General features: G+C 35.4%; 1 protein-coding gene and 1 pseudogene across 1 annotated transcript; one reads left to right on the forward strand and one right to left on the reverse strand.

Moving 5' to 3' along the window:
- Positions 1-34: 34 nt before the first annotated feature.
- LOC120122739 lies at positions 35-3,313 on the forward strand (annotated as a pseudogene).
- A 2,612-nt stretch (positions 3,314-5,925) lies between these two features.
- On the reverse strand, positions 5,926-9,001 carry LOC120122459 (metal transporter Nramp3-like). The gene is made up of 4 exons (XM_039141600.1): positions 8,351-9,001; positions 7,965-8,101; positions 7,193-7,845; positions 5,926-6,471 (listed from the first exon to the last, which is right to left on the reverse strand). The coding sequence occupies exons 1-4, from the start codon at positions 8,872-8,874 to the stop codon at positions 6,253-6,255; spliced, it is 1,533 nt and encodes a 510-aa protein (XP_038997531.1). The 5' UTR covers positions 8,875-9,001; the 3' UTR covers positions 5,926-6,252.
- Between the last annotated feature and the right edge of the window lie 4,264 nt (positions 9,002-13,265).

Genomic DNA, 13,265 nt, shown 5'->3' on the forward strand with positions numbered 1-13,265 from the left:
ATTGGTATACAGAGCCACAACTCCTGACAAAGCAATGGCTTCATACTCTATTTTTTCTACGATTCAACAACAGATTGAAGACTTATCAAAGTTAGTGAAGCAAGATCAGTACTTGGAGACAAGGATTGCAATGAATAAGGATTGTTTGGAGCACATTTTACAGTTGTTGACTAGTAAAGAGTGTGAGCAAAAACATGATGATTCTCAGGTGTTCGATAAATTGTCAACATCAAAGATTCAAATTACTGCTTCTTCTCGTGGATCTGGAAAACATTCTCAGCTCATACCATCAACTCCAAGATGGGCTGTTGTAAATGGTTCCGGTGTCATTTTAAGTGTATGTGATGAAGAGGTTGCACACTATGAGACTGCTAGTTTAACGGCTGCTGCAGTCCCTGCTCTTCTAGTTCCTCCTCCAACAACAGCCTTGGATGAGCATCCAGTTGCTGGGTTACCAGCTCTTGAACCATATGCACGTTTGTTTCATCGGTATTATTATATTGCAATTCCACGTGCCACACAAAGACTTCTTCTTGGACTTTTAGAAGCACCACCATGGTGGGCTACGGATGCAATTGATGCTATCGTGCAGTTTCTGGAACTCCTTCAGGCTGCTGAAGATTATACAACTGGTATAAGGCTTCCTCGAAATTGGATGCTTTTGCATTTTTTGCGGGCAATTGGGACTGAAATGTCTATAAGAGCGGGTATTGCTGCTGTTACTGTTGCAGTTTTATTTTTTTGCATACTTTCACAGCCTGCATTGTTTTTTCCTCCAACAAGACAAGTTGACGGAGTAGAAGTTCAACATGATCCTTCTGGTGGTTCTATATCGTGCTTTAGAAAGTAGATTGAGGTTCCTGCGGCTGAAGCAACTATATATACTCTATTAACAGAAGCTTTTACCGTCCCAAAGCTTGTTTTAGCAGGGCAGTTGCCTGCCCAACAAAATGCTACTATTAATCTTGATCCAAGCATGAGGAACATACAAGAGCTGAAGTCATGGCTTGAGTTCCACAATGTTGTTGCTGCCGGTTTAAGACTGGCCCCACTTCAGGGAAAAGTGTCTAGAACATGGATAATATATAACAAGCCCAAGGAACCTAATGCAGTTCATGCTGGACTTCTCCTTGCTCTTGGATTACACGGGTTTCTGCGTGTTTTACGGATTACGGACATATACCAATACTTTTCACAGGAACATGAAAGCACAACTGCAGGTTTAATGTTGGGTCTGGCAACTTCTTATAGAGGGACTATGCAACCTTCAATAGCAAAGTGTCTTTATTTGCATATACCTGCTCACCATCCATCTTCCTATCCAGAGTTAGAGTTACCAACACTGCTGCAGACTGCAGCACTAATGTCACTCGGGCTTCTTTTTGAAGGATCAACACACCCTCAAACAATGCAAAGATTACTGAGTGAAATAGGCCGAAGAAGTGGAGGCGACAATGTCCTTGAAAGGGAGGGTTATGTTGTTTCTGCAGGCTTTTCACTGGGTCTTGTTGCATTAGGCCGAGGAGAAGACACATTGGGATTCATGGATACACTGGTTGATTGGCTATTTCATTATATTGGTGGAAAGGAAATTCGAAATGAAAGGTTTCCCCTGCTTTCTACATCAATGGATGAACATAACCGGGGCACTGGGCAGATGATGGATGGGACCTCTGTCAATGTTGATGTCACTGCACCTGGGGCTATGATAGCTCTTGCTTTAATGTTTTTGAAGAGTGAATCAGAGGTGATTGTCTCTAGGCTCACAATCCCCCAAACACATTTCGATTTGCAATACGTAAGACCTGATTTTATAATGTTTCGTGTCATTGCTCGGAATTTGATCATGTGGGGCAAGATTCATCCCACTAAAGATTGGATTCAGTCCCAGATTCCTGAAATTGTAGAAAATGGTGTCAATAGCCTTGGAGATGATACTATGGATATTGATGAAATGGATGCAGAAACTACTGTACAAGCATATGTCAATATAGTAGCCGGGGCATGTATTTCTCTTGGGTTGAGATTTGCTGGCACAAAGGATGAAAATGCACAGGAGTTGCTTTATGAATATGCTGTCTACTTCCTGAATGAGATCAAGCTTGTTTCCACTACAAATAGGAATACCTTTTCCAAGGGTTTATCTCAGTATGTTGACCGAAGCACATTGGAGATGTGCCTTTATCTTATTGTTCTATCATTGTCTGTGGTTATGGCTGGTTCTGGACATTTACAGACCTTCCGGCTTCTAAGGCTTCTCCGCAACCGAAGCTCTGTAGACGGTTATGCCAACTATGGTATCCAGATGGTGGTGAGCTTAGCAATTGGTTTCTTGTTTCTTGGTGGAGGAACGAGGATATTTTCTACCAGCAACAGTTCCATTGCAGCATTGCTTATCACTCTCTATCCACAGTTGCCTACAGGACCCAATGACAACCGTTGCAACCTTAAGGCATTCTGACATTTGTATGTCCTTGCAATGGATGCTTGTTGGCTTCAAACTATTGATATCGACACTGGCCTCCCCGTTTATGCTCCTCTTGAAGTCACAATCAGGGAAATTGAGTATTATTCTAAAATAAGTTTTTGTGAGATTACTCATTGCATTCTGCCCGAGTGTTCTATTTTGAAGACAATTCGTGTTTGTAGCCCTCGATATTGGCCTCAAGTGATTGAGCTTGTTCCTGAAAATGAGCCTTGGTGGAGTTTGGGTGGCAGGAATGACCCATTTCACTCTGGTATTCTCCATGTCAAACGAAAGGTTGAATCGTGTTCATATGTGGATGATCCCCTAGGGTGTCAATCACTGCTTTCACGAGCAATGCACAAGGTCTTTGATTCGACAAGTCTAAGAGCAGTCAATGATGGACCTACTACTGTTACTGTTGATCAACTTGTCAGCACTTTCTCTTCTGATCCAAGTTTAATTGTTTTTGCACAACTCTTCTGTGACCTTTCCTGGAATAGCAAATCTGATGTTGACTTCCAGGTGTTTTGCTTACAAGTATTATTTGAGTGTATAAGCAAGGATAGACCAGCTCTTCTGCGGGTCTATTTATCCTTGTACACCATTATTGGCACATTGGCAGAGCAAGTCTCCAGCAGTGATATTCTTGTTGGCGACTCATTATCTCTCTCTAGTTTAAAGTTTGCACTGTCCTATAATGAGGTTGTCTTGACTGGAAGGTTGGCCACTTCAAATGGCAGCATTGTTCAGTCTGTGTTTCTAGGATCATTTCAAGGGAAGGGGAATGTCATAACTATAGGGGAAGTCAACAAAGAAAGCAGCAAGAATCAGTTACTTAAACAATAACTTTTGAATCTGAAAATTTTTCAGAAGACTCAAGCAAGGTTGAAATTTTTTGCTAAAATAAAATTGACAGACAGGGGTATAAAGGCAGAGGACAAAATTTACCTGAAGTTTCGATCTTACCATCAAACCTCACTTGCTCTTCGAAAAGGATTAAGGCTAGCAGCAAGGGTCTATGGTACCTATATTGTTTTACAACATGGGGTAAACTATATTGAGCTTAAGGCACAATTATTAGGATTTGATCCTTGGGGACAAGGATCCTTTCATGGAAGGGGTATTGTCATGATCATGAGAGATTCATTAATCGGAGAAGACGGAGGAGAATTAGGGAAATTGGAAATAGGGTTAGGGATTTCAATTAAGGGGAGGGGTGTTGCCAGCAGTGAAGGAAGTCACGCCAACAGCACCAACAACACCTGCAAGGGAATCTAACTGTTTGGACAGCTGTATTGCCAGCTGGTAAATGGGTTGTTACAATGTAAATATATAAGCAATGTACTAGGTAAGGCTTACGGTATGATTGGAATGAATGAAAACTCAGTCTTCTTGAAATCCCTTTCTCCTCTCCTTTAATCTCCCTTCCTCTATTTCCTTCGATTGTTCTTCTTCTTTCGTAGGGTCATAACAAATTCTCACCTGAATATGATCAAACATTAACGAATCAGGAAATAGGGCACAAACTTATCCCGAATGCTACAGTTTTTAATAATTACTATAATGAGAAACATGATGAAATTATGTCTGTCCAAATGGGCAGAACATACGTCTGATTAGTTATTGTACAACAATAATCAATAACAAGCATCACGAAAGGAAATACTAATGCTGCCAAGAGTAACTGATCAAAGCTTCATCATATTGGGAGCATTCCAATGCCAAAAATGTTAGTTTAGGTGTTTTTCTTAGCTACAACTACAATAAAATTGCAAAATAAAGTAGCAAACTAAAAATATAATTGGTACTTACAAAGTAAATTTTACTCAAACGGGGTTGCCAGCTTTCAATTTGCTCTCGCAGTTCTTCTACAGAGAGGCTCAATTCTTCAAATGCCTTGGTAAGCACTTCATCAAAAGTAATTTTAGAATCAAAGATTTCTTCAAGAATTATGGGCTTCAGCAACTTTAGTATCTCTTCTGTTCTCCGGTAGAACTTCTGAACTGGTTCTGAGTTGATGTTCTCAAGAGATGACAAATTGAAAAATAAATAAGTGTTTCTAAGAAGGGTTTCTAACAAAGATATCCCTGTATGATCTGTTTCAAAAAATATATATCAAGGAAGACCACGAGTGAGAAAGAGCAGTAGCGGGAGGAAAACTGAAATAATTATAGGTAACTACCATGCACAACATGAAACATATGAAACTACGATTTATTTGTCCAAAAGATATAATCAATTCATCGGGATTTAGTGCTCTTTCAGCATTAGTCAACACATTCAGAAATTGCAAGTAAATGATAGTGGATGAAATAAGAAACACCTCGATGATGATCTTTCAGCAATTTTTATGGGTCAGTGCTCTTTACAGTGGCAGCTTTGATTCTCTAAGGGGTTAAACAAGAACCAAAATGATATAACAGAATTAAAACTGAAATAAACTCAATAGTAAACAGGCATTCCATAATTTAAAAAAATGAAAAAGTAAACTGAGAGAAAAAGAAAAAACAGTACTTGAATGCAACTTTGTATTCAAGAATTTTGGGTGTTTTCCTTTTTCTTTTTATGTTCTCTTGATCTGAGTAAAAGGAAAACAAAATAAATAAATAAAACCCAGATTTCACCAGTTTGGTCCTGGCTCTTAAGGCTTTCTCCCCAAGTAATCTTCTTTTTCAAAAAGAAAAACTAGTTTTGAGTATTAAATATTGACGAGTTTTAGTCAAATTAATTATTTTAGTGTTTTGCTAAGGAGGTTGCTTAGTCGGAGAGTGGGACATTCTCGGAGTTCAATTAATCTTCTTTTATTTTCGTAAGCATGCGACAACTTTTTTTTTAGAAAAAAAAAAACACCTACAAATTTTAATCCATATGAAAAAAAAATCTCTATTAAATTTAAATTAATTAAAATAAAAAAAAACTACAACAAATTTTGATTAAATCAGAAAATTTTCAAATTAATCAAGCTTTGTTTGATTTAATTAATAATATCAAAAAACATAAATTCAGTAACAATTAAAAAAATTTAGTTAATTCAATTTTAACTAATTTAATTCCATTGAAGATCGGATTAAATGTTTAAACCAACCCTACAAATAAATTCAAGTTATTAAAAGAGCTAAATTCAACCAAATCAATCGGTGACAAGTCAAATCAAACTTTTCTTATTATTTTTCAATTTGAATTCGAAAATCTTAATTCCATCTAGAACATTAATAATCAATCGTGAAATCAAGCAGTGGGGTTCAATTAGCTTAACCGAAGAGAGGTGGAACCAATTTTCTTTCATCTCGAATCAAACTCAAATCAAGTTTGAGCACAACTCGACTCAAGTAACCCCATTATTGTATTGATCACTAAATAAGGGAAAAAGAAGTTGAAAACTCGAGACTAAAAGAAAGTAAAACCAGCATATCAATCGGATTACATGTTTGTTCGAAGTCGGTTCATATATAGCTAGCTTGAACCAAATTTGAGCTGCACTATGGGGGAAATTACATAGTTTTGGATCCTTCAGATGTTTTCAAAATAATGTTATTGCTAAAGTTTATAATCCATACATTCTTTAACCAAAACATGGAACCTACAGGCTACAAGCATGTTGTTTGAAACAGTACTCCAGAAAAAAGTATGCTTACTCAACTGAACTTTGTACTTAAAAGTCCCTATATAATTATGCATACGCAGAAAACATATGCTTTTAATTGGATAAATTCATCTGTGAAAACAGACTTCGATTGCTCCTAAATCAATTGGCTGATCTCATGGCTTGACAAGGGTGAGATAGATCACTCAATTCCTTGAGTCTGTTTTGGTGGTAACAAGCAGCGCCAAGCAGATGACATAAAACCTCGAGCAACAAGGTAGATTATAAAAGCAATATATGTGCCGCTAAACGCAAACAGTACACTTGTGAACATTACACCAGTGACTTCTTCAGAGAAAAAGTCGAGTAGAAGATACCCGTTGATCACTATCACCAGCACAGCCACGAGCCATGCAACTGTCTGCAATGGACACAGACAAAGTTATGTAACTGCATAATCGAAAACAGTGGCATAATATATATGATGGAAGTGAAAGTCGGGCATCAATAGATGAGCTGTAATAAGAATCCATATACCACAAGTTAAAATACCCACTAATCCACATAGCTTCAACATTGGTACCACCATAATTTCACTGAATTTCCTATCACAGTAACCCTCATTCCTCCAGCAAGACAGAAGAGACAGAACAAAAGCTCTTCTAAATCTTAGACATGTACACATGGGAAGCTCGAGAATAGGGACAATGAACCGGCCAATAGACAAAAGAATTATTTTAGACAACAAAAGTTGTATGTATTCCTTTGCCAAAAAAGAGTTTAGGATGTTCTAGCTGCTATCATGTTGCCACACCATTATCAGTGAATTGATCACATTTTTCTCAATTGAAAAGCAATGAGCTGTTCCGGAATAAGGGCTAATTACGACCTCTAGATCAGAAAGAAAAACAGCCTCTTATCAAAATTAACCAATAAAATAGTGATGCAAGTACAAAGACAAAATCACTTAAGGCTGCATTTATACAAATGAATTCAAATCAAACTAGTTCACTGTAAAAAAAAATAGAATGTCATTCTTCATAATTAAGTCTCATCACCGGCTAGTCAAGTACACTAGAACTCCTGTAGGCAAGAAAGTTAATATATCGGCAAGGCACAAAATAAGAGCATTAGCAGCATACCTTGAGCACAGAGCCAATTTTGAAGGAACCCATGATTTGCTCCTTAGATACCAAACAAAGAAGTGGGATAAGAGCAAAGGGGATTTGAATAGATTGAAGCACATTAAGCCATTCATTTAATTCATCTAAAGCTGATTCAGAAGTATCGAAAATAAGAGCAACTATCATAGTAGGAACAATTGCAAAGCTCCTAGTGATCAACGCTCTTAGCCATTTTTTCAACCTCAAGTTCAAGAAACCTCCCATGATGAACTGCCCCGCATAAGTGCCAGTAATAGTGCTACTTTGTCCAGCTGCTAACAGCCCGATAGCCCAGATATATAAAATCGGGAATAACCCACCTCCAAATTTCTCTTGAAGATACTGCCCTGCATTCACGAGTCCAATACTATCGGCTACTTCTGTGCCATAAAATGCCTTGGCAAAAACAGTTGTGACAAACAGATTGATTATAAAGGAAATCAAAAGCGCGGCAGCAGACTCTATCGAGTAATAATTGAGAGCTTCTTGCACTCGGCCTTTCTTGCTGTGATCGATTTCCCGTGATTGCACGAGAGCAGAGTGCAAGAATACATTGTGAGGCATAATAATGCAGCCCACGACTCCCACGGCTTGTTTGATGGTTTTGGAGCTAAGTTTTGGAATCAAAACACCTGCAAAAACCAAACCATTTAATTATCACTCAACTACAATATGGTACGAAAATGAAACTTATCAACCTATGGAGCATCAAAGAAATTGCTACTGCCAACAATGGAAAGGAGTGCCTCACCAAGAAGAAGTTCAGTGCCACTGGGTTTTGTTTGACCAAACATCCAAGCAAATGAGACTGCCATTGTAGCAATGAGGACAGCAAAAAATGCTTCCAGCTTCCTCACTCCATAGTTTTCAAGAAACAAGAAGATAAAACTGGGACAATGCAGAGAAAGGAAAGTGGTTATAATGCACCAAGTTAATGTTGATGTACTAGCCAGCTAATTCGGAAATGTAAGGAAATAAATTATAACATTAAAAAAAAGCCTCACTTTCCTTCTTTGCTTAGACAAGATTGAGTTTTATATTAACTAAAAAAGCTCGAAAATCTTCAAATCCCACAAAAATACTAATAAATTTTTGAAAGAAGAAAACAATTCATCAAAATAAAAAAAAAACACTGACCAATCACAAGCTGTAATAACAACACCAGCCCACAAAGGCAAAGCACCATTACTCAAAATCTTAATAGCAATAGCACTTCCAATAACTTCCTGTATATCAGCTCCAATTAAAGCCAACTCCGCCATTACCCACAAAACCATCCTAGCCCAAGTCGGATACTCTTCTCTACACAGCTCAGCTAAGTGTCTCCCCGTCGCCACACCAAGCCTAGCCGACAACAGCTGAACCAACAACCCAATAGCCGTAGCCCACATCAGCAGCCACAGCAAAGAGTAACCGGCTATAGCTCCGGCTTGAAGATCCCCTTCTAAATTCCCAGGATCCAAAAAAGCAATCGACATCAAAAAACCGGGTCCGGTGAAAAGCCAAAGCTTTTTCCAGGAAAAAGGCGGGACACCCAGTGAGCCTTCATTCCCCGTTTCATCGACTCCGACGATGTGGACTTTTTCGCCTGACTCGTACGCCACATCCTGGTCCGAATCCTGGTCGGATAATAACGGAAGCCGGTTGTCTTCTGGTGGCATATTCCGGTGTGCCGTCCTCCGAGGAGGATTGCTTTTTCGTTGGGATTTAGTTTTAGCTACGTAAAATAAGGAAAGGAAGCTTGGGTTGAAGCAAAAGAAAAGCAATGAAAACTACTCGTATTTCCCACTCTCTTTGCTCAATGTTACTGACTGTTTTTTTTGTTTTTTTTTTCATTTCCATATTTTTCTATTAGTAATTTATAGTAAAAGTTCAATCTCTTCGTCACGTGACGATCTTATTCCATGAGGGATTTATTTTGATTATTATATTTTACGTTTTATTATATAAATTATTAAATTTTAATTAAATTAAAAAATTTAATTAGTTATTCTAGTACACTTTGAAGTTTCAATCATTAGATATAAGATTATTATATAAACTGATATATGGTTTGATAACATTTTGAATCGGTATCTTAATTTTTTTTTTCTCAAATTGGAATCTAACTTGAAAACATTTTTATATTGATATTCTAATTTTAAAAAAAAAATTATATTAATATAAGATAATATGATATTTTAACAATCAGTTAAATTCTAACACATGACATTTGATAATTTATATAGTTAAAATATATTTGAATTTAAACTCATAATAATTTTGGATATGACGTATACACAATAAAACTTAAACTTATAATAAAAATGAATTAAAAAGTCACAAATGTATTTATGTACGAATCAAATTATCTCAATAGTTAAAGAGATAGTTGTTATCACTAATGGTATTAGATTTGAGTACTATAGATTATACGGTTATTTGAATTATCATTGACAAATAATTGATATTTTAGAACATATGCTACCTTGTAATCACTTTAAATTAATAAAATAAATATGATATTTATGTATAATAAAACTCAAAAACCCCCAAAATTTTGCCAAATTTCGCTTTAACGCCTATAAGTTTTTCTAACTTTTATTTTAATCTCTATTTTAATATGATTAAACTCTAATCTTATAACCACATACTTTTTTATTTTTTATTTACTTATCAAAACAAAAGATTTTTAGGATGCACTGATAATGATATGATAACAACACTATTTATTAGTCATTTTCTTCTAATGAAATATCAGTCACTGTGTACTATTTTTATTTGTATTTTTTTTTTCAAAATTAGCCGATTTCAAATATTATTCGAGTCGAATATTATTCTCATCATAAAAAGCGATAATCGGTCAATTCATAAAGTTATTCCAATAATATAATAACCACCAAATTAAACTCCAAAATTATATTATAAGCATAAATATATTAGTAAATGTATAAAATATTATAGTATATATATCAAGAAATACCGATTCATGTTTATCACATTTCCTCTGGAACCCCACTGCTAAGATTTGGGTATCAAATGAGGCGAAACGACGTGGCATTAATAAATTATAAAGGGATGGCGGGTTGCACGGGCGGAGAGAGGAAAGCGCGACGAATGACGAGCGGAGATGTTGCCAAGTATGTGGCGACGACACGCAAGCGTACGTCTGGCCGTGGATTGCTTGTGGTAGCAGGAGTTGTTGTCACCTTCATTGGCACCGTATTTTATTTCCATTTCTCCGCCAACCTTTTTCAATATTATTTTTTAGTTATAAATTATTGAATTAAAAATTATAACTATTTATTTTTACTAAACTATTATGTATTGATATGAGAAGGGATTTAAATTTTGAATCCATAAATGCGTCGACCAAGGTAAATGTCTAATTGACGGTATAAATAAAATGGTAGGTGGTAAGTTTTGGTCCGTTCATCAAGGTCCCATTTGTCACGTCCGATGAGATGGATTGAAAGATATACAGAAGAAACGTTCACTCAAGCACCATTCATTTTGTCGAATTTTAAGACAACACGTTTTTATAACGAATAACATCAATCTTATTTTAAATCTTGAGTTTTTAATATTTTATGAAATTATTTATCTAATTTCAGACCGAACGTGACTACCTTAAACAAGATCATTTGGTGAGAAAAAGATGGTTAGTTACTTGAATTATTGGAAATCCCGAAACAGCACTTGTGGTTGTTGTGAAGTTGTGTTAAGATTCCTATTATGAAAGATCAAAGGGGAGGGTTTTCAAGATATTTTACGGGAAATGTCGACATAGATTTTCGTCGCACATGCAAGTATGTCGACATTTTCCCAAAGATTCCTACAAAAATTAAAAGATAAAAAGATTTGTGTTGTATGACCTTTTAGTAAATTGCTTGCAGGTCCACTGACCAACTACGTAATAAACTAATCATAATATCAATATTTTTAAATTTACTCCAAATAAATTACAAGCAAATTCTTTTTAATAAATATCGCAGGTTAGACATTGGTTTGTCTTGGGTCGCTACTAGTCGGTGGTGTTTCAACTTGAAATTTAATATATAAAATATTTGTTTTAATAATCTTTATTTGGGATCATAAAAATATAAAATATTTAATCAACTATTTATGAACAGCTGATATGTTTATGTTCATTTATAGATTTGTCTACTAATTTATTTATTTAAATTTTATATTTTTATATAAACGTTAATAAAAAATTAATTATGTTTATTTTAGTTATTTATGATATAATTATTATTACTAATGTTTTATTATTTTATATTTAGAAAATTGGAAAAATAAGAATTTGTTTACATTTTATTTATTTAATATTCATGAATAAAAATTATTTATGAATATATTCTTAAATGAACTTAATTAGGGATGTGTATGAGTTGGATTAGATCGGATTTTCGACCAATCCGACCCTACTCCAAAATATACACTTTTCATCTTAAACCTAACTTGGGTTTTGGGAGACTTTATCCGATCCAAAATTTGATCCGTCTTTTGAGGTAAAACTCAAACTTTATCCTACCTTACCTAAAACAAATATATTTATAAAAAAATATTAATTTTATTTGATAAAATAAGGATCTAATTGAAAAAATAATACATAGAAGAGTTTATTATAATTATCATTAAATATATAAGATATAATTATTTTATTTTTGAATCATGTTAGATTAAATATTTTTTACATTAAACTCAAACCCGAATCCAAACTCGACAAAAACTCATCTTCTAAAAAAGCGACTCAAGTTAACCTAAACCTGAATTTTTTTGAAAAGGTCTTATCCAATAAAACTGTATCGGATTAGGATTAGTCAAGTTTAGGTACTGTGTCCATTCTTAAACATAATTGATGACATAGGTTATTATTTTAGGGGTTGAATAGTCATGTCGTAAAAGTAAAGATAATAAATGAACTTAATTAATTAAATTTAAGTTATAATGATTAAATTAGATGTGATTTTACTGGAACTTAATTTATTTTTAGTTTTTCTATGAGACCTTTTATTATCAAGTCTTAATAAAATGAACAGTAATATATTGTGGAGCAGCATTGCTAAATACCGAGGTGTATCGAGGGTAAAAGCATTTCTATGGCTATTGGCTGGTGAGAGACTCCTCACTAATTGTGAACGTGTGAGGCGACATATGAGTAACTACTCAAAATGCGGTGTATGTGACTCAAGCGATGAAACCGCCGATCATCTCTTTCGTCTATGTTCCACAGCAATGGAAACATGGAAGAGATTGATTCGTCCCGACGAGATGTCTGAGTTCTTAACAATGAATATAAGAACATGGTTACTAGTTAATCTCACAAAACCTGGATACTTTGCTATTGAAGATCAAGAATGTGACCTGCTGTTTGGAGCAGTTGTTTAGAACATATGGAACCACAGAAACCAATGTATATTCGACATTGAGAAACTGGGATCTACCTCCATCCTCGAACAAAATAAGAGACTCCAAACCGAGAGTGGCAAAACTATGTCAGCCAGAGCAAATGCAAACAATTATAGGATGTTGAGGAGACCGGGATACTCTAAATGGGAGGCCTATCCAGAAGAATGGCTAAAGATAAACACAGATGGAACACAAAACACCTAAGTTTATGCGACATGTGGGGGAGCAATTCGGAATAGCCGCGGAGAATAGATATCAGGCTTTGCTAGAGCTATCGAAATATGTTTAGTACTTGAAGTGGAATTATAGGGGGTTTTGGGAGGCTTAAAACATGCATGGAATATGGGAACGCATCGCGTCATACTCGAAGTTGATAATAATCAAATCTTCCGGAATTTAAACCAAGTTGTGCCGAAACTAGTTTCACCAACTATTTTACAGCATATCCAGGAGTTGCTAAACAGACAATGACTAGTCTCATTTTCTTTGGTTGATCAAACAAAAAATAGAGTGGTTGATTTTATAACGAAGATAGCCCACATTGATGATTTTGTGGGTCAAAGTTTCTCAACACCCCCGATGACTGTAGAGCCAATACTTAGTAAAAAATGTTTAAGAGTCCATAGCTAGAATGTTTTATGTCCTTATTTCACCAAAA

This window comes from Hibiscus syriacus, unplaced genomic scaffold, assembly GCF_006381635.1.
Source record: "Hibiscus syriacus cultivar Baekdansim isolate YM2019G1 unplaced genomic scaffold, ASM638163v2 tig00110387_pilon, whole genome shotgun sequence".
Taxonomy (NCBI): Eukaryota; Viridiplantae; Streptophyta; class Magnoliopsida; order Malvales; family Malvaceae; genus Hibiscus; species Hibiscus syriacus.